At 35.9% G+C, this 25,430-nt stretch overlaps 2 protein-coding genes across 2 annotated transcripts in view; both read left to right on the top strand.

Moving 5' to 3' along the window:
* Positions 1 to 4,526, top strand: part of LOC100374652 (RNA helicase aquarius) — a 40,417-nt gene extending 35,891 nt beyond the window's left edge. The window contains exons 38-41 of the mRNA XM_085494856.1: positions 1,266 to 1,377; positions 2,386 to 2,448; positions 2,978 to 3,088; positions 3,731 to 4,526. Of these exons, the coding sequence (XP_085350982.1) occupies positions 1,266 to 1,377; positions 2,386 to 2,448; positions 2,978 to 3,088; positions 3,731 to 3,829 (385 nt within the window). The 3' untranslated portion in view covers positions 3,830 to 4,526. The remainder of the gene's footprint in view (positions 1 to 1,265; positions 1,378 to 2,385; positions 2,449 to 2,977; positions 3,089 to 3,730) is intronic.
* Positions 4,527 to 6,427: 1,901 nt separating this feature from the next.
* LOC102810336 (uncharacterized) lies at positions 6,428 to 14,516 on the top strand. The gene is made up of 4 exons (XM_085494846.1): positions 6,428 to 6,547; positions 13,030 to 13,063; positions 13,207 to 13,279; positions 14,305 to 14,516. The coding sequence occupies exons 1-4, from the start codon at positions 6,525 to 6,527 to the stop codon at positions 14,499 to 14,501; spliced, it is 327 nt and encodes a 108-aa protein (XP_085350972.1). The 5' UTR covers positions 6,428 to 6,524; the 3' UTR covers positions 14,502 to 14,516.
* The last annotated feature ends 10,914 nt before the right edge of the window (positions 14,517 to 25,430 follow it).

The following is a 25,430-nucleotide window of genomic DNA, read 5'->3' as shown; positions in this document are numbered from 1 at the left end:
AGTCTGACGCCATGACCAATATTTATCAATTAAGTTTCAGTGGGGGTTTGGAAAAAAACTAAAGGAATTAAGTTTTTTATCCGACATCGATCTTTTGACATCGTCCCTAAAAGTTTCTGAATTGTTTGGTGATTGGTGTTGAATGTCGAATTCACACCTCTGTTTTTTTTTTACCTCCATGCTTGCAGCTTGATCTGCGCACAGTCCCTCTATCATAGTGATAGAGGGACTGTGATCTGCGTAATAATTTATAAGAATCCGGGCTTGGTCAATGTGTTTCCACCAAATAAAGTTTTAATATGATGTTATAATTATGACAATCACGCCATGGATCACGCATGGAACTCGAATCCACTCTGAATTTATCTGTATGTGTGTCGATCTCGATTATTTTTGTTATCCAATTAAACGCCGCTTTTAAGGCACTTGCCCTCGTCGTGACCCAACGCGTTCACCTATTTCAACAAAATTTCAATTTATTTCCACGCGGCTGTCATTTATTTAGTAACTGTGATTTGTCGTTTTTTTAATTATTTTATAGTGATCACTATAGTCTAATGTTTAGAATGTCAAAATATGTTCTCTTTTATTTTAATTTTGAAAGTTTTACTCAGACGATCGTTGAAATAAAACAGTGTAGTGACGTGCCTAGCAACCTGCCAAATAACGAGATAATTCCGACGTCAAATTCTATTTTGTCCAGCGACAGTGTACAAACGTGCGCCGGTAACTGTGACGACCACGGTGACCAGCTACACCAGAACGGACATATTTAGCATCTAACTCAACCCCATGCAACAAAAATTGATACTATGTATTCACTATGGTCCACTCCTCGACGAACAAGTACATAAGTGAAAATTTAGTCAAAGACGAGAAAACTGCACAAGAAATTTGCCTTATTTACATGTATCGGCAATGCAAGCTGCCCAGCGACTTCCCCTTCTGACGTCACAAGGGGAATTTCTGTATGCAAATAAGAAGCTAATGAGGAGCTTCGTTTTAAAATACACAAAAATAAAGTTGCCGTAGATTGAGTTTAAAACACATTTTTTCACTCAATTAAAATAATTCATGCTTAGAAACATAAAAAATAATAATATTTATGTATCAATAGATAATTTTAGACGTGAAAATAGCAGCCATTTCACAGGCACTTTAAGATCAATTTTCAACCTGTTATTTATAATATAATATTAAATTTACCAGATGTGCAAAGGTACATGTACATTAATTTTAATCTTTGTGTACTTTTTTGTTTTTAGAGATGTTAGGAGATTGGTTGTTGCTATGTCTCGTGCCAGACTCGGTCTCTATGTGTTTGCCAGGGTTTCACTATTTCAGAACTGTTATGAACTCTCTCCAACCTTCAACCAGGTGAGTCAAATTAGTACCTGAGTATGTTTGTAATTTTTTTTTTTTTGCATCACATCAGTTCCTGTGAGCTGTTCCTCTCCATAGTAAATGTTAGTAAACATGAACATCTTTATTGATTTGCCTGCTCAAAGAAAAATGGTCGTTGCATCGCATCATGGGTCCCATGGCAACATATACAACCAGAGGTGCATTACTTAGGGTTTGCAACGCGCATAGTACTGTATGGTGACATTATGTCAAGATCCCATTCAAGTCTCATCTCGTAGATAGCGAGACTGATGCTACGACCTTCTGACATGACATAGGTGGTTTGTAATAAAACAATAATACATGTATTACCACATTCATAGTGAAAAAATGTAATACATTGAAAATGTACAGAAAACTTTGTAATCCGTCATATCGTGAGCATCTATTTTGATCCACCTGGACATCCCAGTATCCTAGTTACCTCGGGCATGCGCATTCACATTTTTCTGAGTTGGAACGCTTATGCGGGAGCGAGATTGAACAGGATCTTGGTATCATGTCACCATAGTTGCAAACCTCGTGTAATGTACCTCTAATACATGTACAACACATGTAAAATACATTGTTTGCACAAAATTTGATTACGTGCTGCGCAATGATAACTATCCTTTAATTTCTCTTGACTTCTCGATCTGTAATTGGGTTTGTTACTTGTTGATTTGAGTAATAAATTAATGTAGTAATGCATGCACTGTAAGCTGCAGTGGTGTTTCTATGGTCAGTATCTGTAATATTTTTATGATTCAATATACAACATGTACAATTAATGTGACTTGGTTTATATGCACTTCTATCAGAGATGCTTTTCCTATAGAGTAAATATGGTACCATATATAACGTTAATGAGCAAACCTGAAATATTTGATTACATTTTAATATGGTATAGACAGATCAAAGTATATTTTGAGAGATATTCGAAAGTTAAAAATTTTTCCAGTTCATCTCAAATGTTGACCCTTTTTGAAATCTATATTTCAGTTAATGCAAAGACCGCTACAACTACATATTGCTCCAAATGAAATATATCCACCTGCCAGAAAGGTAAGTAAAACAAAACATGTTTTAAGTTATCATGAGAATACACATACAGATATTATAATTATACATCTGTCACTATACCCCCATAAGTGTGCCTGCATTTTGCAGTATCGGTATTGCACAATATATCTGCATTCTACCATATTAGGAAATGCAAATTCCAAATACCGAAGTGTAACACATATTTCCCAAATGGCAGACATTTTTGAAAACTAAGTTTGTAATGAGAAAGTTCAATAAATTTTCATCGTTTACTCTGGGCATCCTACGTCAAGCAGTTGGATTGGAAAGATGTACCATGATAAGGTTGTCATCATGCACTTGAGAGTATGCTGTTGTATCATCTTCCACTGGTCAATACATTCGCTGTCTTCATGCATTAACCTTGTGAATAAACTTGTACTAACATCATTCAGTACATGTGTATGATATCAATATTTGATTTTTCTCATGCACAAGTTTCTAACCATAATGTTTATGTAGCATAGAGATGAAAGGGTCTTTCATATTTTTTTTTCACCTTCTTGTTCAGGTTGTGGAACGTCCTCTAGATGTATTGATAGTTCGGAACATGCCCCACATGGCACAGTTTGTTTATGACTTCTACCAAAGAAAGATACAAATGATGTCAGCACAGCAAAGTGTAAGTACAGTCTGTCTGAACAAGATTGTGTGTTCAATATTTGTTTACTAATGTCTAGATTGAAAGACCAAAAACAGAATGTCCTATTTATTTGTTTGTTTGTTCTAGCATACTTATTACACATTGTTAAAGCTGTCTTATTGGCAAAAAGTAGTTGAAATCCTTTTCACTTTTGAGAAACAAAATTCAAATCTGAACATTATGACATTGGCAAGTTGAACTGACCCAAACCTGACTTATTGTGCCATTTATTGACCAAGTTAATTATTTGTCTTCACTATAGAAAAAATTCTATCATGCATTGCAGTTTGAATTCTGCTACAGAAGAGTACTAAACCTAGTTAACCTAGAAAACATGTGATGTTCCATGTTTGTTCTGATACTGTCGTAACATAAGTAAAATGGTCACTCTATTTTGTAATACAGTTCTTATTCAGTCGCCAAACAGAAAATCCTGTATGCGATTCAGTGAGTTGTTGACACTCTTAGATGCTGAGAACTCAAATACTGAAAAGCTGTGATACTGCTCAGTGATGATCAGCTAATCTTGTAGCTGTTGTATTTACTATAGTACACATATTATTTCATATTGTGTTGCTTTATCATGTATAAACATTATACGGTAACTGTGTTTTTTTTCAGAGAGCCATGCCAAATCTTCGACCACCAGCAGTTGAGAGAAAACCGCAAGAAGAAATGATGGATGTCACTACTGTAGCCAAGCAACCAACTGATGAATAAGATAAATGAGATTCAGAGTTATTTGGTTTTACTACTGCCAAGATATGAACTGATAACTGTAATTATTGATCATAGATAGTGTGCAAAGAGCTATTGACTATCCAATCGTCTGTCAACAATTGTATTTTTATTTTCCTGAAATTTGCTTTGTGTATCTCTGTCAGATTTATCATGTCTCTGTTTTTAGTGATTGCTGATACTTAACTCTGCTGTCATCAAAGAGGATGCATCAGAGCTACATGTATTCATGTGATCAATTCTGCTGTTCATCAAATTTTCCATTCAACTTCTATTTCAAAACTGTGAGCCTGTGATTTTAAATGGCAGAGGAACCTTACCAAAATAAGTCATATTTTATTGATCAAGCGTACAGTAAATGCAATTTTTGGTTTCATTACGCTTTTATTAGAGCAAGTGCAGTACTTGTGCAGCTGGCCATTGTCTCCTTCATTACTGTGTTGTTTGCTGTAGAACTCTGCAACTTTGACCAAAGATGATCGTAGAAATATTATAATCATTGTTTAAACAGTATGTGTATAGCATTATTATTACTGTACAATCTTTTCAAGTTATGTACTGTTGCTCATTATTTGGGGAAGGGGGGTATATGTGATCATTGTGTCATCCATGATATTATATGCCATGGTATGCTGTTATATTGAGACAGGCTAATAAAAACAATATCACTGTTCAAAAATATGTTATCACTAGCACTTTATTGCTAATACTGTTAATTATTGACTTGCTTATCTTGCCGTGATTTATATTGTTCTGGCCCTTTTTGTAAATCCACACATACATGTTTCTCTTTGTCTTTTTTGTGCTAATTGTAAACAGGCCACACTTGTATTCATATGCAGAGTGTAATTGCTACAGATAACTGTGGCATATTTTGTAATCAGGAAATGACTTAGCTACATAACTGGCATATTTTGTAAACAGCTATACATGTAATTGTAAATCAGACCTTACACCTTGGCTAGGACTGAGCAGCTTTAGTCGCAGTGCATTGTGTTGATGAGGAGATAAACTTCCATCTCAATTATTGTAAAGTTGGCCAAATAGTCTCGAACCCACAACATCAAGCAGGTAGTGCCTCTAACAACTGAGGTCTGTTTCACTTATATCTCAAGAATCATGTTAGTTTTTGATAAAAATTGATGCATAGATGCTCTGCTCTGGGCTTATGTGCAGATTTGATTAAGTTTTTGTTAATATCTGTGCATATTAATTACCTAATTTGCATAATAATTAGATAATGTTTAGCTGTTCCATGACTGTTCCACCGATATCTAAAAAACCACACATTGGATTTTGATGAAATTTGTTACATAGATGCTTTGGACTAAAGCACAGATTTGATTCGTTTTTGGGAAAAATTCTGTGTATACCGGTATTAAGCACCTAATTTGCATAATTTTTCGGCTTTTCCACTGATATCTACACAGTACACATTTCAATGAAACTTGGTACATAGATGCTCTGGCACAATGCACAACCTTGATTAGTTTTGGGATGAAATCTGTATGTATTAACTAATTTGCATAATAATTCATATTTTGGTTCTAATCCCATTTCAATGAAACATGGTACATAGACGGTCAGTAACATTGCGAAGACCATATTAGTTTTACATTAAAATATTTGCATATTAATTACCTGATTTGCATAATAATTAGTCAGTTTTCAGCTTTTTCATCAATATCTCAAGTACTTATCTTATTTCAATGAGTCTTACATTTATACTAGATCTAATTAGTTTTGGATTTATAATCATCCATAATTACCTAATTTGCATAATACTTTTCAGTTTTCCACCAATAGATTAATCACTATTATCAGAGGTACATTACTTGGGGTTTGCAACTACGGTGACATGATACCAAGATCCCATTTCAATCTCGCTCTCGCATAAGCATTCCAACTCAGAAAAATGCGAATACGCATGCCCGAGGTAACTAGGATACTGGAATGTCCAGGTGGACCAAAATAGCTGCTCACGATATGACGGATTACGATAACTTTATTTTCTGTACATTTTTGATGTATTAATTTTTTTCACTATGAGTGTGGTAATACATGTTTTATTGATTATTACAAACCACCTATTTCATGTTTGAAGGTCGTAGCATCAGTCTCGCTATCTACGAGATAAGACTTGAATGGGATCTTGACATGATGTCACCATACAGTACGTACTATGCGCGTTGCAAACCCCAAGTAATGTACCTCTGCTATTATAATGAAACTTGGTACATGCGTACCCTGGAACAATACACATACCTAAATTTATGCATAATTGATTAATTTGCATAATTCATTTGGGTAATCCACAGGCATGATTAGTTTTATGTTAAAAAATCAGATTTAAATTTAATTTGTCAACAGATATAATATCAAATGTATAATCTGTAAGTATTACGTTTGATTATGTGGATCACATAGTTTTCAAATATTAGTTGCCAAGCTTCTTGTTTGAAAGGCTAATCTTAAATTTTGAATTATATTGAAATATTCGCTTGTCCAACACACTGAATTGTAAACTTCCGGTTCACGCAAATGTGTGTCCACATTCCAAACACTGGCGGCGCCCTCACTTCCGTTCCTCCCGAGCCAGAGATGCGTGTCGTTATGGTGAATATCAGATTGGAATCCTTTGTATTTCTATAACTGATTATCGACCGATGAATCGAAAATGGTTTTACGATTTATTATCAGGTAAGTGGCAAATTGATGCATCGACATCGGTGCAAACATGATTCGTTTTGAGAAGCAATGCTGCTGTTATTGTATAACATGTATGTATACCGCACAAGTGTAAGCAAATATTCCATATTATCTGCTGGATTCTACCAGCCATACGTAGATCGTCAGACCTCTGTACGTGGTATGGCACTGTGTCGATCCGGGCGAACTAATGGATCCCCACCCCACCGATACTGTCCATGTACACAAATGTAGTCATTCACATTTAGGACTACTTTTAAACTCATCAACTACCTTACATTACACACAAAGCCAATAACACGGTTGGTGGTAGTGGTTCAGGAGTGCTAGACCTTACTGTGATTCCTATAGTCACATGTACTTCACACGTTCGTCGGTATTTAGTCACTTATTGTGAGCGAAAAAGCAACCCGACCAGCAGTATTGCAATATAGCTCACTGTTTTACAAACAAAATAGTAATAATGATAGTTCAAATGGAACAGTTTGTAAATGGTAAGCTGATATGAATATTGATACATTTATGTCCATAGCCAGATTTTCTTTCCGAGGGACCAAGCGCCTTGCTTTCGCGCTTGCTTCCTAGGGAAGCAACATTTTGAAAATTGAACTTTCTGAAATGGCATTTCCTGCGTTTTTGAGAGGATTTAAAAGAAAAAATCAGAGACACTTGCATAACTGCTTCAGACAATATTTAATTGGGTGACAATGAAAGGTTGTTCGCTATAAAATTGGCCTCCAGATTCTAATTAGTCTTTGATATTAAGCATATATAATTATGTTCTAACCCAATAGCCTTGAGAGGCACGGACTGACTTATTTATATGTCAAAATTTGGACCATTCCTGCGTCTTTCTCATGTATGTTTGTTATTTGGACTGGAAATCTGTTTCATTTTAGTTTCACGTGCAAGAGTTTGACAGTTTCCAGTCTGTTCTCATGTGCGTGAAAAAGGTCGGTTTTCAGTGTGTTGTCCTGTAAAAAGATAAATGCTCAATATAGGGTGTTGCAGCCCAATCTCATGTGTGTGAAAAAGTATGTTCTCACGTAAAAAGAAAATGCTTTTACTGGCTTTGATACCACATTCAATTTGTATCCGACCGCCGACACAAAAACTGGAAGCTTTACGCTCGTTTTTGAAATTGTTTCCCTCTTAGAAATGAGTGACACCACATGTCCAGCGTCAGGCTTTATATGACATTAAGGGATTGTGTCGGCGCTTGGTCGGCGTCATCCACAGGCCGCCAAGTGAGACTTCCGGGTACCGTTACCATAGCAACAGCCAGGCATCACTTTTTAGCTCCGCTGTCGACATTGTCGAGCGGAGCTTATCATATGAGTGATTGTCCGTCGTCCGTGTCAATGTTTTACTTATTCGACTTCTTCTTGAAAACTACAAGCCTGACTGCTTTGATATTTGGTGTATATGTACCTTGGGTAGACCTTTCTCAGATTTGTTCATTTCATGATCATATCTTCAATTCTCTAATTTTGGTGAATATTTTTGTCATTTTTGGTAAAAAGTGATATTTTCGACTTCTTGTTAAAAACCGCAAGTCCAATTGCTTTGATATTAAATATGTAGGTACTACATGTGGACCTCTCTCAGATTTGTTCATTTTGTAATGATATCTTTAATTCTCTAATTTTGGTGAATATTTTTGTCATTTTTGGTAAAAAGTGATATTTTCGACTTCTTGTTAAAAACCACAAGTCCAATTGCTTTTGATATTACATATATAGGTACTACATGTGGACCTCTCAGATTTGTTCATTTTGTAATGATATCTTTAATTCTCTAATTTTGGTGAATATTTTTGTCATTTTTGGTAAAAAGTGATATTTTTGACTTCTTGTTAAAAACCACAAGTCCAATTGCTTTGATATTACATATATAGGTACTACATGTGGACCACTCTCAAATTTGTTCATTTCATGATGATATCTTCAATTCTCTAATTTTGATGAATATTTTTGTCATTTTTAGTAAAAAGTGATATTTTCGACTTCTCATTAAAAACCACAAGTCCAATTGCTTTGATGTTACATATATAGGTATTACATGTGGACCTCTCTCAGATTTGTTCATTTCATGATGATATCTTTAATTTTCTATTTTTGGTGAATATTTTTGTCATTTTTGGTAAAAAGTGTTATTTTCGACTTCTTGTTAAAACCGCAATTGCTTTGATATTACATATATAGGTACAATGTACAACATGTGGACCATTCTCAAATTTTTTCATTTCATGATGATATCTTTAATTTTCTAATTTTGGTGAATATTTTTGGTAAAAAGTGATATTTTCTTCTTGTTAAAAACCACAATTATTTATGGTGAAAAATGATATTTTTGAATTCTTGTTGAAAACCTCAAGTCCCATTGCATTGATACTATGAAATGGACGAAAAGGATGCCCATCGACTTTGTCAAACGGAGCTTATCATATGAGTGATTGGACATCGTCCCTCTTCGTTTTCGACTTCTTTTTGAAAACAATTCTTATTATTTATATATTATACATATGTTTATTCAAGTACTGCAGGCCACTGGCCCAAAATAAGTACAATTACATCATACAATAAATGCATGATGTACATGAAAAATTCTTATTGCTTTGATACTTGGTGATATGTACTTTGGACAGACCTCCCTTAGATTTGTTCATCTCGTGGTGATATCTTTAACTTTAATGTTAATTTTGATGAATATTTTTGGCAAAAAAGTGATATTTTTTACTTCTTGTTAAAAACCACAAGTCTAATTGCTTTCATACTATACATATAGGTACCTCTGGTAGACCTCTCAGATTTGTTCATTTTCTAATATCTTCAGTTCTTTAATTGGAATGTGCATTGCTAACAGCGGATCTATCTCGGTCTAGAGGCTGCTTGTTTTACTGGCAGTGTCGCGTGCCAGGGCACATCTCACAGTGGCCCACCACTTTCATGGTGTGGAAGTTGTTTTTTTAACGTGTGCCAAGCACCACCCTGAGCCTTTATCAGTATAATACGGACTCGGGAAGATCTTTACCTATGTAATACAGACTCAGGAATAACTAACTGTAAACTGCAGGGTTCATCTTTATTTTATGACAAATTGAACAATATTTGTAGGACTTCCAGCCCCGCTGGTGATAAAAATTGTTCCGCCTTTTAAACAAATATTATGCATTAAAAAAAAGGACCTTTGAGTGCGCGTTGGGGGGGGGGGGGTTCGTCCGAGCTACGGGCATGACTTTTACCTGGGTCTTAACATCTGGCATCTCTAATAATGTGTATGTGAATGGTTGTGATTGAGTCAGTACTTGCTGAATAAAACTTGATCTCAGTGCTGATAGATGCTCGAAAAGCATATGGCATATGAGTCATATTTACATTGTATGTGCTGCTGCAACCGTTTTTTTTTTTGCAATTCTACATCAATGTGAACAAAAAAATGTTTTTTGAATCTTCTTTGCTGTTCCTGTGCTTGATGACTCGTAATAAATATTATAACAACAAATGGATAAAATTTCAATATAGCAATTATTACCGGTATCATGATCTTATGCGTATCCCTTTTCATGTTTGGGTTAAATACTAGTTACAGATCAACGAATTAGGGCCTTATTTCGGCACAAGTTAAGTGTATCCCAAGTGGGTCCCTCCATGGAAGGTAGTAATGGAAGGAGCCACGATGCCTCTCAGGTGGCCACTTAAGCTTCTTTACAGGCTTATTTTCTTTTGTTTCAACCCAAGTTAATCCTGATGAGGACAATAGTTGTGTTCACGTTACACGAAGTACGGGCTAAGATTTAAGCTGATTTAGGCTTATCTAGCATATTTGCATTTCGGCTAGACCCAATTGCGTCCACGCAAAGGGAGGGCCAGTTGTTAGCACGGGCTAAAAGGGTGCCATTAGTCGGTGACCTTTGGTAAGCTGCTATTTACGAACGAAAAATGAATGACACGCGCGAGGTTCTATTTCTGCTGCTGGCATGTTTCGTTCTAATTTTGAAGCGACGTGCACAGGAACGCGAGAGAAGACGGACCACTTATTTGGATGCACATAAACAGTATACAACGGGCGTAACAGAATACAGTGTTTTATTAATGCATGTCGTAGACAGCGAACCAAATTTATTTTGTCTACGATTGGAGCTGCTGTACGCTCTACTACAGTGACCCGATTAGTGTGGAAGTGAGCGCGGAGTAATGACTGGTGGAATAATGTCGTTATACGAACATGGGACAATTTTCACACCCAAAGGTCGTCGCAGAGGGCGCTTAGCCCTGGGCTAAGCGTTCGCGCATACTTCGTTAGCCCGTGCTAAGGTCTAGACCGCGTCTTAAATTCGGATCAGATTTAACCCGTACTTAGCATTCCTTAGCCCGTGCTAAGCATTCACGCACGTTTTCTTAGCACGGGCTAAGGAATTTGACCTCTTAGCCCGTGCTAAGGAGCTGTGCGTGAACGCAACTATTGTCTAGCTCATCTTTGATGTCGATGATAGTTTGCGATTGTTTACACAAGTAACGAGTTAGCGGAATATGATACAACCCCGCCGATTTTTAAATGTGACCATAAAATATATGCGCATTATGAAACTATGGTTATCACACATGCGTACTCGGTTTGTTTAGGTGCGAAAGATCAAAATACGTATTTCACAGCTGGAAATTCCACAGATGAACGTTTGACTTCACGTATTTCACATGTTTTAATTATTAGCAACTGTAACAAGAACAAGATTTTGAGTGTCTACAACAAAAATTCCTAAGGACTCCTAAAAAATATTATCACAGAGAAAGTGTCTAGGCATGCCCTTCTTTCGGTACTATCTTTTCTGGTGGTGTTGGCCGATGCCCGGTGGTCAAAAATTTCAATAGTTTCGGGCGTCAAACGGACGCAATGACAATGGTACTGTTGAATAATGCAATGGTTATTGTCACAGGCAATCATTGATTAAGTCTCATCACTATTACAAATACGAAAAGATTCACGATAGTTCATCAGTTTTTCTTCAATCGATGTTATATCTGCCAATTTTTCATTAAAGTTCGCCAAAATCTCCGGAAACAAGAGCATTTAAACTAGATGCCATTTTCAGTATTGTACATGCGAGGTTCGTCTATCGCTTCCGAACATGCCCCGAATATTACCGAATGCTCGAGATTAGCATAACCCATTGTACGAAGGTGTTAAGAGCTAATGAGAACCAATGTTTGTGAACAAACATTGACAAACGATCATGGGGTAAAGCTAAAACAATAGCGTCGTGGCTCCTTCCGTTAGTACTTTCCATGGTCCCTCTAACATGAACACAACTGCTGTGTAATCTCTTTGTAGGCACAACAGATTTTGGCACATGCCAAGATTCCATAATGTGAACGTAACATACAATTGTATATAATGAACCTAAAACAAAGCAATCATAATCTCTCTATTCATACAACTTAGAAAGAGAGGTGTTATAGGTCTATGATCAAATCAACGTACAGGAAACACCCCTGACGACAGAAAAACATGTCCATTTTTGGTAATTTACAACTATGAATATCATACATGTAGTATTGAATGTATTGGTATACTGAATTTATAATATTGACTTGAACATTAATAAAGATTTCCTTGAAAACCAAGTTAGACTCGAAGACAAAAATGAAAAAGTAGAAGTCCCTTGTGAATCACTTATGTAGCAGTGATGGTACATAAAATACCCTCTGTTACATGTATCTGTTTATAAACAGATTCTGTTTGTTTCATTTTAATAGAACATGTTTGATGGAATAATTTCAACATGCCAGTGGTTATATTACTCATATGTTTGTAATTACAACTATTTCTGTTTCACCTGAATTCAGCACCCATTATTGGGGAAATCATGGTAGAAACTACAGGATCCTCACTAGATGCTAATCTACAAGCATCTGGGGGATTACTGAAAATGCTCATTAAAAAATAAGGCAAGCCTCAGGCTAATATTAGACTTGACTAAATTTTAATATTTCAATGATTCAGTATACAACAAAATTCAATTTATGGTTTATATGCACTTCTATATTAAAGATGGGCTTCTAATAAAGCAAATATGGTATACATATACTGAGTTGGATGAGGGTTACTGGCATACAGAAGCACTGAATAAAAGAGAGGGATGCTTCTGTGGAGGGGCTTAAATAATATCAAGCCTCAAATTTTGTTTATTATTTGCTTCGCTGAATTTTTTTTTTTTTAATTTGCGGTTTGAATTCTGAAAAAAAGCTTTGAGTACTCAAACTAGTTTTTGAATCACCAATTATCAACTTGCAAAATGGCCATTTTATTATTAGGAATTAGTGATGCTTTTAAAATTTCCCCTAATTAGCTGTCAGAAAGATTATAATTTGTCCAGTATTCTATTATTAAAAATATATGCTTGATAAAATTCTTGTTTTCTGGTATTACTCTGATTTGATGTGTCTGACATTATGTATCTTGTCATCTAACAGGTATATTGCCAGTCATCCGGAGTTAGTTGAAAAGGTAAGTGAGCTTCTCGCTCAATATGCTAATAAATCTATACATTCAGTGAAAATTTATCCAGTTCCATGCAAACATACCATTAAATATAAACAGACAATCCAAGCTAATGTCATTAATCCTGTGCATTATGATTCAACTTCCAGCTTTCAGAGACCTGGCCTATCAGGAGACTGGCCCAGTTAACAGCGTATTCATTTTTCAAAGCAAAGGAACTTGGTAAGTATATACCATGTTTGCTCTATTAGTAGCGCATATGTTTGCATGAATAACAAAAGTATATGTCAAAGGAGGTCATACATGTACAAAGAATAAATGAAATATTTTTATGTGCAATTCTATTAGAGATGTGCTTCTAATAGAGTATATACAGTATACTGAATTCTGTTGATAAATCCTTGAATTCAAAATCAAAAGAGATATTTGTAATTATGACAGAACAGAAACAATTCCCACAAAAACTGGAGTTTGGATGTGAATAGAAAAAGTTGTCTGCTTTTATGACCACCACAAATTGTTTTTGTTCCCTTGTATTCAGCAGTACGAAACGTCCAATAAAATCATATTGATTTAACATGGAAGGACTTGGAATTCACTAAAGCCTGAAGTGCTATGCCAAAATGAGTGGGTGGACCTTTTCATTTTGAAATGTTGGCTTTATAATTTAAGCTCTGAAATTCACTAATAAGTAGACTGAATAAAACAATCATGGGGACATATTGGCTTTGCTGTTGAATATTTCAAGCAAGTCAATGTGGGAGGGGGGGGGGTATAGTGGTTACATTGTCTGTTTGTCTATACATCAGTACAGAGTTATAACTAAAGAAATTCAACACTCATCAATTTAAAACTTGGTGTGTATGATGGTTCATACAGTTCTGGTGGAAAACAAATGTGAATTGCAAGCTGAATTGTGCATTTGTATGAATTACAAAATGCTGAAAACTTGTACCCGGTATATTGTTCTGTTCATCCATACAAAGTTTAACACTGATCAAAATTATTTTCTAATAACTGCTCTATGCACTTTCCAAGGTCTGCCAGACCCCCAGAGTTCTTGCAGCTGCAGCCCTTGTGAAATGTATAATTGGACTTTGAAGACGAAAAGCTTGTGTGATACATGTACACATGGAACCGTTTACAGATTTGCATCAAATGGGAGATTTGATTGAAATAAAATATTCATTTGGTGCAAAAGAACACCCACACCTCTGTGTAATGTTGCATTTTAATTAAACCTACAGGTGAAGAAGGTGTACAGAAGGGAGTGGAAAAAATCAAAGACTCGGAAATGCTCAAGCAGTTTGAAGAGATGCCACCAAGTGAACACAAAATGTCCACATTCTTTCATACATTTGCAAAAGAACTTCGTGGAGGAATGTCTGAACTTAGTGATAAAATAGAGAAAGATAAAAAACAACTTGAGGATAAAGAAAACTAATGTAATCACCCAGAATTGCCAGAGTTGATTATTTACAGGGATATATTTTGGTTATTACGTGTATTGCAATGTACAATTGTAGAGATGATTCTACAATTACAAACAGTTACAAACACAGAGAAGAAAATAGTCGAGAATCTATGCATTTTCCAAGGTCTGTCAGACTCCAAGAGCTGCACACCTTGCAAAATACATAATTAGACTTTGAAGATGAGAATGCTAGTGTGATACATATGAAACTGGAGTATCAGTACAGATTTGCATCAAATGGGAGATTCAATTGAAATGAAATATTAAGTTGGTCACCATGTTCATTCATACTGAGAAATACATTTTTATGAATATTGCAATTCTTGAAATATCACAAAATTTCAGTGAGAATTGTCTTTGGGTTTACCTAGTAATAGTCACAGTGACTTTCATGACATTAAGGTCTTGTGAATGTCCTTATAAAAAATTATTAAATTGCAAAATGTTATCGAGTAAGTGTAATTTTGTTTGATTAAAGCTGTTGTTCCATATTTTTGTAGGCTTTGCACTTTAAAGCAACCAATTACATAAACATGGTAATACAACTGTTATAAAAATCATTCATTTATGGACATATTACAGTAAAAAGTGTGAATATATTACAAAAAACCTCACAAATGCTACAGACCAAAATAAACATAATGGTTGATATATAATGGTTGCCATGGTAGTATGATTCAATATTGTTGTTTTGAATGTTGCATTCAATTTTGAATATTAGTTTTTCATCATTAAATCTTGTGTTCATCTGATTATTTAATTCAGAATATATAGGTATGCTTTGAATGAAATTATTTAATTAAATTTATTTCAACATTCCTTGTAGTATTTCTATATTCCACCAATCAAATGTACTGACACAGGTAAGAATGGAAAACCTCTTTCTTACAGTGGATTTAAGTATAGCCACAAGAGGCTTTCAGTTTACTATTTAACTATGTATGTATATACAGTACAGCTTTGGCTCATTTTTAACATTTGTGTGGCCCAAACATTGATTTTGTGTCACCTTTTTTATCAAACTTGCATCAAATACCAGAATCAATTAGACAGACTCAACTGAAAGATCATTGTTAGCTCCGCTGTCAAATTTGTTGAGTGGAGCTTATCATATGAGTGATTGTCCATCGTCGTCTGTAAACTTTTTAGCTCTGCTGTTGACTTTTGATAAATACTTTTTGTAATTGTTGGTAAAAAGTGATATTTTCGACTTTTTATTAAAAACCACAAGTCTGATTGCTTTGATACTATACATATAGGTACTTCAGGTAGAACTCTCTCAGATTTGTTCTTTTTGTGATGATATCTTCAATTCTCTAATTTTGATGAAAATTGTTGCTAAAATGTTATATTTACGACTTCTTGTTGATACCTCAGGTAAACCTCTTTTAGATTTATTCATTTTCTAATGATATCTTTAGTTCTTTAATGGAAATGTGCATTGCTAACAGTGGAGCTATCTCAGCCGAGAGGCTGCTTGTTAGTCCCCATTCAGGTGCAGCCTGAAAAGGGGACTTTTTAAAACGGGTTTTGTCAATGTCCATTTTTCGTTTTCCGTCTCCAACATTTTCTCAGAAATTCTGCAGCAGATATCAATGAAACTTGGCAGGTTGAAGAACAAGTCTCTGTCGAGTGTGTGCACGTAATTTTTTTTCCAGATCTGAAAATCCTAAGTAGGTCTTTCTCAAGATTTTCATCCAAAATTACCTCTCCCTACTGCACTGACAGAGCAACTGAGCATGCTCAGAATAAATAATTAGCTTAGATTGTAATGCTAGGGTTTTTAGTGATGTCATGACCTGGTCATGACCTTGATCTGAATCAGTGACATATGGGGCGTACCATTACCAATCTCAGTGGAAAATGTTGAGGGGTGTCAGGGCTACATTTTGATGGGAATTAGGCAAAAAAAAAAATTTGTTTTGTTTCCCTCGGCGACCGACCAAAAAATATGAAATATCGGGTCGCGTTTTTTTTCCCCCATATACCTCGGCTATTTACGATACCCTTAGTTTACACAAGTTTAAAAAAAAAAAAAATCTGACCGACCGACCCTATTTTTTAATTTTCCGACTTGAGGGCAACATAGGTTTTTTTTTTTTTTGTCTTATAGTGATAATAAAACAAACCCAGGTCCTGGTAATATACAAAGACCTGAATTAACAAACAAGTCAAGTTGTTATTAAAGGTACATCAAGGTTTACTCAGATTTAGAGTACATATCCATGTATTATTTTAACATTAGTATTTTATAATTAAATACGGAGTGTCTCGTGCCACGCCCGTGGCAGGAGACAATATGGCTATTGCCACGTCCCGGAAATAAACGTACCGATGTTCTATGTGTATTTTCGGCCGTCATATACAGATTTTTCACTTGTTTTAACATCGGTTTGGATAAAATACTTTCACAGTGGTGTCGTTGGCAGAAATAATTTCAATTCACGCATTTTATACGAAAATGCGAAGTCCAACCATTGACGAAACCTTTGTACGCCCTCCGGTGTTGGGAACTTGGAACACTACGTTTACCTAAAGCCAACCTCGGCGTTTATCAATCTAATAAAACTCGCGAATCACCGTCGGCGTTTCGATAAAATACTGTTACAATGGTTTCATTGTCGTGTACGGTAGAAATAATTTTAGTTCGCGCATTTTATACCAGCCATTGTCGGAACCTTTGTACGCCCTCCGGTGTTGGGAACTTGGAACACTACGTTTACCAAAAGCCAACCTCGGCATTTATCAATCTAATAAAACTCGCAAATCACGGCGTCGTTATATAACGAAAATACACTATTAAAATTATTAAAATAATTTTCTTCAGGAAATTCGTTACTTGGTTTCTCTGAAAATCATTACATAGTCTTGTAATTTAATATGCACTGGTTTAATTTTCCCATTTAGGCGGGGACATTGATTTCCTTATCTGATCATCTTGGGTCAGTATTATTAGAATGCTTTTAATTATTATCACAATATACCAACTACTTTGCTGTACAACACATTCACCATTCTATGAATATTCTTATGTGGTCATCATCATTGAATGTTTATGCATTGCTATGTTCAAACAGTTTCACATTTGGTTATTACACATGTACAATAAATTTGAAAATCTACAGAACCATAATGAATTTCAAATAATAAACTAACCTATATTTTGTATAAATAAACTATATTTTGTTTTCTCTTCTATAACAGGAATCCATGTGCATGGTTGTGGCTATACATACACATATAAACTATAAGGTTGCTGGATTTTTTTAAAAGTCGCTAGTGTAATAATTGCATCGATTAACGGTTGACTAAATAGGGGAACATGTAACAATTGTTAATGTACTATGCTAAGTTTCGGGCATATTTCAAAGTAATCATGGTGTAATTGCGTCGATTAACGACTTGTATAACAGCGAAATAGTGTGAACGTACCACACAGTCAGTTGTAAAAGTGGAAATACTGTTTACTATGCTAAGTTGCAAGGTTTTTTTTCTAAAAGAAACCCAGGTCGCAATGACAATGAATGTACTAGTAATATTCGTCGTGCCACAAGCGTGTTCATGCTCTCTGTTATAAGCTCACTTTCAATTATAAAACCTGTTTTATTATTCGGATAAAATAACTTGGGTTTTCATTCGTACAGTCGATGGCCTCGTCGTCATAATTCAAAGTACCACCTGTTGCATATTATTGAATATTGATAATTCCCAGTTACATGTAACATTAACCATTTCTCTGACTGTAAAAAGAGAAAATAATAAATTATTGGTACTATATTAATTTTATTTAAAACTTTAAAAATACGGTAACGACGTCGTGATTTGCGAGTTTTATTAGATTGATAAACACCGGAGTTGGCTTTAGGTAAACGTAGTGTCCAAGTTCCCAACACCGGAGGGTGTGCAAAGGTTCCGTCAATGGTTGGACTTCGCATCTTCGTAAACAAATAGCCATATTGTCTCCTGCCACGGGCGTGGCACGAGACACGGCCAATTAAATAACGGGGACTGTGACATTCATGTCTCGTTTATATTAAATCATTTTTTTTAACATGAGCTCACAGACATGGATGATCATCAGGGTGTTAGCATGTACATGTATCCATTTATGACATGCTAAATATCAATGAAAATGATACATGGGTGACAGAGATATAGTAATATGGCCAAATATAAAAACAGCCATTATTCAGCCATCTTTGATCTGACATGTATGATGTATGTGCCAAATACAAATGAAAATGGTACATAAATCTTGGAAATATAGTAGTAAGGCCAAAAAGTCAGATGGCTGTCAATCGACCATCCTTGATCCGATTTTGAAACAAATTGTCCTGGACATGTATCCTAACATGAAAAGAATGTGCGAAATTTGAATGAAAACTGACAAAGCATGTCCAAGATACCACATATAAAAAACAAAACAAGATGCCTGCCAGTCGGCCATCTTTGATTCAATTGCGAAAGAAATTGTCATGGACATGTATCCTAACATGTATAATCTATGTACCAAATTTCAATGAAAACTGACAAAACATGTAAAAAATACGACATTTTCAAAAAACAAGATGGCTACCAGTCGGCCATTTTGAATCGAATTGCTAAACCACTACATGTGCATATGTCCCACATAAAGTACTAGGCACATGCAAAGAATGAACGGAATCGGTCCAAAGGATTCTGAAATATGACTCTGGACGGACGGACTCATGGACAGTCGGAGGACATGTATCCTAACATGTATAATCTATGTACCAAATTTGAATGAAAACTGACAAAGCATGTCCAAAATACAACATTTTCAAAAAAACAAGATGGCTGCCAGTCGGCCATTTTGAATCGAATCGCTAAACCACTGCATGTGCATATGTTCAACATAAAGTACTAGGCACATGCTAAGAATGAACGGAATCGGTCCAAAGGATTTTGAGATATGACTCTGGATGGACGCACGAACGCACGGAGACCGAATTATAAGTCCCCGTTTTCGGACTTCGTCCGAACGGGGACTAAATATTGTTGACCTGATTAGTTTTTGGTTAAAATCTGTGCATGTATTTCCCAAATTAGCATATTAATAACTGGTATCTAATTTTTCACTTTTCCACCAATAACTCAAGAACCACTCATCACAGAACATGTTCTGTAATAAGCCATGTATATGTTTAGTTTAGGGTTAAATTCTGCGCTTATTAATTACCTAATTTGCATAAATTTAAATCGGTGTTCCACAGATATCTTGAGGAGCACAGATGTTTCTGGATATCCAGAGATCAGATTTCAGGGTTGAAATCCACAACATTCGTCTCAAATACCACAAAAGATTGCCAACAGCAACCCTGGGACAGCAACATGGTCAGGGCCTTTTCATCACATACCTTGGACAAGCAAGCTTAACAATACTATTGACAGGGCCCTTATATATCTGCCCACTCTAGGGGCTGCATTGTTGGAGTTTCTGTCTGAGGCATATACATGTAACACTAACTCATATGAAGGGAGCCTGTATGCTGGTTGCCTCAGATGCCACCACAGTAGTGGTGCTGGAGGGCACTGTGTGTAATGATTGAGACTGCTCTCTACTCAGTCACATTGCTTGGTTTCAGTCTGCTATGCAAGTTAACTTTAACATGTTAGTCTTTCTACCTTCCATGACTTCAACAAGGAGCTCACAGATGAGGTGCATAGACAGTCTGATGCCTTAGCTATGGTTTACTAGTGCAAAGCTGACAGGGAGAAGGATGAATCAAGGACAGTACTCATTGCAAAATATTAAAAAAACCTAAAGTGATATACTCGAATTCTTGTTGAAAACAGCAAGTCCGATCGCTTTGACACTATACATATTGTTTATTTTCTAATGATATCTTCAGTTCAGTGTAATACGCATTGCTAACAGCGAAGCTATCTCAGTCGACAGGCTGCTTGTTATTTGCTCCTTGTCATTTTATATGATGCCTCATTTTGTAGTACATTTTGTAGCACTCCAAGCTAAATATAATCAAACGAGTAAATATGAAGCATCAAAAACCAATCTAACGACCATAATTATTCTCTTCTTATTTAAATTCAAAAGTATGTGTAGTTGATATAAACAACCCCCGAGATAGTTCTGTAGTAACCAGCCTCCAAACTTCAAAAACAATATTACCTGTCATCGCCTGTTAACGCTGAGCAGCCGAGAAGATCTAGTCCAGTGAACTGCTAGATGATCAACTAAACTTAACCCACTACGTACCTACTTGAAACTAGCATTCCATGCAATTCTTTGTCTAGACTCTGGATTACTGTTGCTAATTGGCTGCAGTTCAGGATCGATCTCGTTAGTTTTGTCACAGCTTATACTGGCAGGGTTGGACCACCTTCCCCCATACATGTCAAAATCAAAAACTTATCAAGGCATAACCTCCTGTGTTTTCAGAATACACAATCACCTACAAACAACAGGTACATTATAAACAGAATCAATAACATGGCCAGAAACATTACGTTCGGAGACGCAACTTCACGACGTATTAGAATGAACGAAAAAGCTCATGGTTCCACAGGGAGACACATTACGCAGAATAGCGATATGTACTGTCAAATGTGAAAATAAATGAAACTTATTCGTAAAATGGGTTTCATTCTTGTAACAAACATTGAAATCTCGACCAAACAACTATAACCACGCTTCGCGAATTTCCATTACGAGCGTTGTCCCTGGGCCAGCTGATTGGCACTTTAAACAATAAACATTTCAAGACTGGGAATAGACGGACTGTGTCTCACTATACACTGTTGCGTTTGAACACATTACAGGGAATTGTACTCATAATATCGCAGGTAAAAATAGCGTATACATTGTTAAATTGCAGCAACATATAGCCAGCCTGAATGCAAGAAATACGAGATGTGAATATTTTGGCGTGTGTTAAAATATATTCGGTCTTGAAGGTGTTTCTAGGGGCCGGTGTATGGTCTCATACAAGTGAATGTAGGCCAACACACAAGCATGAATTTGTAATTTTCGTGAAAATAGCTTCAAAGACACCAGTTATATGAATTCTTACTTAGCCACATGTAATAAAATTGGTAGAATTTGCTATCATCGTCAACTCCTGGGATCGTGTGATTATGGACGATTCAGAGGCGGCTGCACGAAATTTTGCGTGATGTGGTGAGATCTGAAACCTAGACCATCTGTAACGCTATTTCCTGCATTTTGAGGGGCAAATTTCGCTGACACAGAGGGTTTCAGCCCCCCAACATTTGTTCCGGGTGGGCGACTGTCCCCTCTGCCCCCCGGTGCCGCCTCCACTGGACATACTAGTACGAGTGGGATTGATTCCCGGATCGCGTCTCATTTCCGTTCCAGTTATCAGAATACGCTCTATATCACCACATACACACTCTCGGAACATAACAGTAAAAGATGCTTTGTGATGAATGAATGAAAATGAAGCAAAAATGTCAGAAAAAGAAAATCTTTTTAAATGCATGAATGTATATTCAATTTAGGATAAAGGGTTTTAAATTATTAACCGTTCTTGAATATATTAAATATGCTAAATTATCCTTTATTATCTTACTTATTAACATAATACAAACAAATAGTAGTAATACATATATTAAATATATACGAAAAATACAATATTAATTAAACCATTGTTAATTTGTAATTAAATAGTCACATATATGTATGATGGGGGGTCTATTTTTTGATACAGAAATCAATCAAAATTATATGTGCCGAGGTTATATATAAATTACATAATTATGTAAGTTTTAAATTCATTAAAATTATCATGTTCAAGATGTCACATAAGACAGAGACCGTTCTGAGGAGACATATAAGGTAATGGGTTTGGACATTTCAAACAATCAGACATAGAGTGTTGAAACTATTTCAAACTGATTTTTTTTGTTGAGTGCCCTAATATTTACTAATTTGTAAATTCACTCTCATTATGACAGATCTGCCATATACCATTTTCCAACAACAAAGTATAAAATTGCTTTTTTCTAATGTCTAGTCAAAAGTTATACAATATAATTCGGCTTCCTTAAGACGTCGTCTGTCACAGAATGGGCACGTTTGTTCTGCAGTGAGACGATGCATACCATCATTATACGTATTACATTAATAAAGCTATGAAAAAAAATAACACGTAATGATAAATAGTTTTGCCTTATCGAAATCATCTATGTATAATTATATAGAATACACTTACTAAACCAACTATTATAGAATATGTCTAAACATGATTATCTTAATTTGGAGTAGATATCATTAGTTATGTGTTGTTATTATCTAATGTGTGTAATCTAATTAAGTAGGCTTTGTTCTGCTTGACTTGCTCTGGGTACTGAAAAGTTTAATCAGGATATCGTTATTCCTGTAAAGGTGTTTTGTCCGGGAATTATAAAGAAAAGAGAAAAGGATGAACACTCCCTGTAAACTGTTGAACGCTATGAATAGATAGGATACAATCTCCGTCTTATAGAATGACTCGACCAACCCCAATACCCGATCATATGCAAAAAAGTATGGTATCATTTCAGTAAGTGCAGAGAGTTGAAGGTCCCAGTTTCCCTGTCATTCTGCATAGATGAAGCGGAGCATTATTTCGACCATCATTATGTATTCATTCCAAAACCTTATGTAGCTGACTGCTGACATTTATTCTCACAATATTCTTTGTAGTTAGACACTGCTGGTTTGTTATTGACAGTTAGATCATGAACAGCTTCTATAAGCTGATCCTTATGCTCTTTTGCTGCTGAATAACATTTCTCCATACAATCTAGAACATGCTGCTCTTTATCAGCATCGATTGGATCATCAACTGATTGACTATAAGCAACCCACTGCAGCCTCATTAGACTTTCCATAACTAATTTATGGGCACGTATCCCACGGTTATAGGCCTTTCCCTTGAGAAGTTGCATAACACTATTGCTAGCATATACACCACTTTCGATCAATATATCTTCTATTCCACTATCTTCATATCTTTTACCAATCACTCCAAGGAAATTCATAATGGTGTGGAATCCACCAAGGCGCAACACAGTGTTCTTGAATTCATCTGGTTTGCGCCACTGTATCTCCTTCGCTTTACAATATATCCCTTCATCAAAAGTTACCACTGAATACTTTTGATCAAGACTGTTCATCATTTTCTGCACAGTTTGCAGTACAGTATATACTGTATTATACTCAGTTGCTGGCTCCGGAATCATTGGACAGTAACCAATTGCAGTAACAAATGATTTCTTGCTTGACAATAAGGAATGAAAACCACTCCAACTTGGTATCACTTGACTGGTTCTCTCAACGCCACATCAGAGTCAAGAGCAATCTGAAATAATTTGGTAGGTGCAAGTCTTAACATCACCCAAGCATGATCCAGACTATATGCCTCATCTATGAGGTCTTGTGATGGTTCAAGATACCACTTCTTCTGAATCAAACCTTTGAGCAAAGAGTTTGGACGTCTACAATGTGCTGGATATTCTGACATGATATATATGGCACGTTGTTGGGCTAATGATTTGTTTCTGGATTTAGCCAATGGTTGAGTAATGGGTCCGTATTTGCCATGAAGGAAAACATCTTCAGGTTGGTTTTGGTATAACACTACTGTTGTTGAGTGGGTTGTCTCCTTCCCATCAAGTGTCTCTCCATTGAAGTCCAGGTTATCAGCAGCTGCTTGTATAAAATACCCTGAATATATGTTTGATGGCAAAACAACACCTTGTTCATTCAATTATGATAACTGGTTTTCAGCTAGTCCAGTGTCCAATCGTTCAATCTCATCATAACTACCAGTGTGCCCCTGGCGATTTAACATTGTAATAACATCCTTTGATCCAGTAATATGACGCATGGCCATGCCTAGTCCTATATGCTTTGGTGTTTTTGTCCTGCCGTGGGACTGTGCATGAATGAGATCCTGTCCAATAGCTAGTATCTGTCTATGTAAAGCAGGATCATTAACATCTAATCTATCTAAAGTGATTTGTTCAGTTGTATCGTGTCCGATTTGTAACATCCTTTATAGAAACATGTACATTTTGTCTGGAACTATTTTTAAAGCCATGTCCAAAGATATGTCCCTTGTGTCTAATGGATTGGTTTGTATACCAGTGCATCCTGCTAATTCAGATTGTAATATCTGTGCAGCATGATATAGGGTTGATGTTGTATTCTGAGCCCCATTTCGTCACCTGATTGACTGAATGTGGTTGGCTGGTAGCATTGCTTTGCTTGTTTGATGGCATCTATCAGATTCTCTTTTGATATTTGACTACTATATACAAGATCAGATCTTGTCTTATCAGCCTGGTTCTGTATTGAAATTCTGTTACCATAATAAGTAAGAAGACGCTTCTTCAATTTTTCAGATCTATAGCTTGATATATCTGGTACATCATCTCCGATTAGTGTTTTGTATCTGTATAGCAGAGTTGACATGTCAAAGGCTTTGAATTTGACAAACACATCTTCCTCTATTTCATCCACTAATTTCACAAATGCTGTATCATACTCACTCCTCCAAGAAGACTGCTTGATACTGCTGAAAGTAGTAAGCTTTATATTTCTAGCACTTGTATAGTTTTGATAACAGCCTGGATGATAAACCGTGTCAGCAGCAATCAGATCTACACCTTCTACTCTGCTAAGTAAGTCTTCATCACTCCTACTTTTTGCACTTGATTTCAACCTCTGGTCAGCATTCTTAGTTAGACATTTTGACAGTTTTTTGTTTCCCTTGTATTTGATACTTTGGCAAATTATACATAGCTTCCAGTTTGTACCACCACCCATTACTCTACTTCGCAATGGCAATTCTTCACATTTTTCAACCATAGGAACTTGCAGGTTTATTGGAGTTGAAGGCATCTTTCCATGGG

The sequence above is a fragment of the Saccoglossus kowalevskii genome, chromosome 2 (assembly GCF_978046115.1).
Source record: "Saccoglossus kowalevskii chromosome 2, keSacKowa6.1, whole genome shotgun sequence".
Classification (NCBI taxonomy): domain Eukaryota; kingdom Metazoa; phylum Hemichordata; class Enteropneusta; family Harrimaniidae; genus Saccoglossus; species Saccoglossus kowalevskii.
This window is presented reverse-complemented; position numbering and strand designations above follow the sequence as displayed.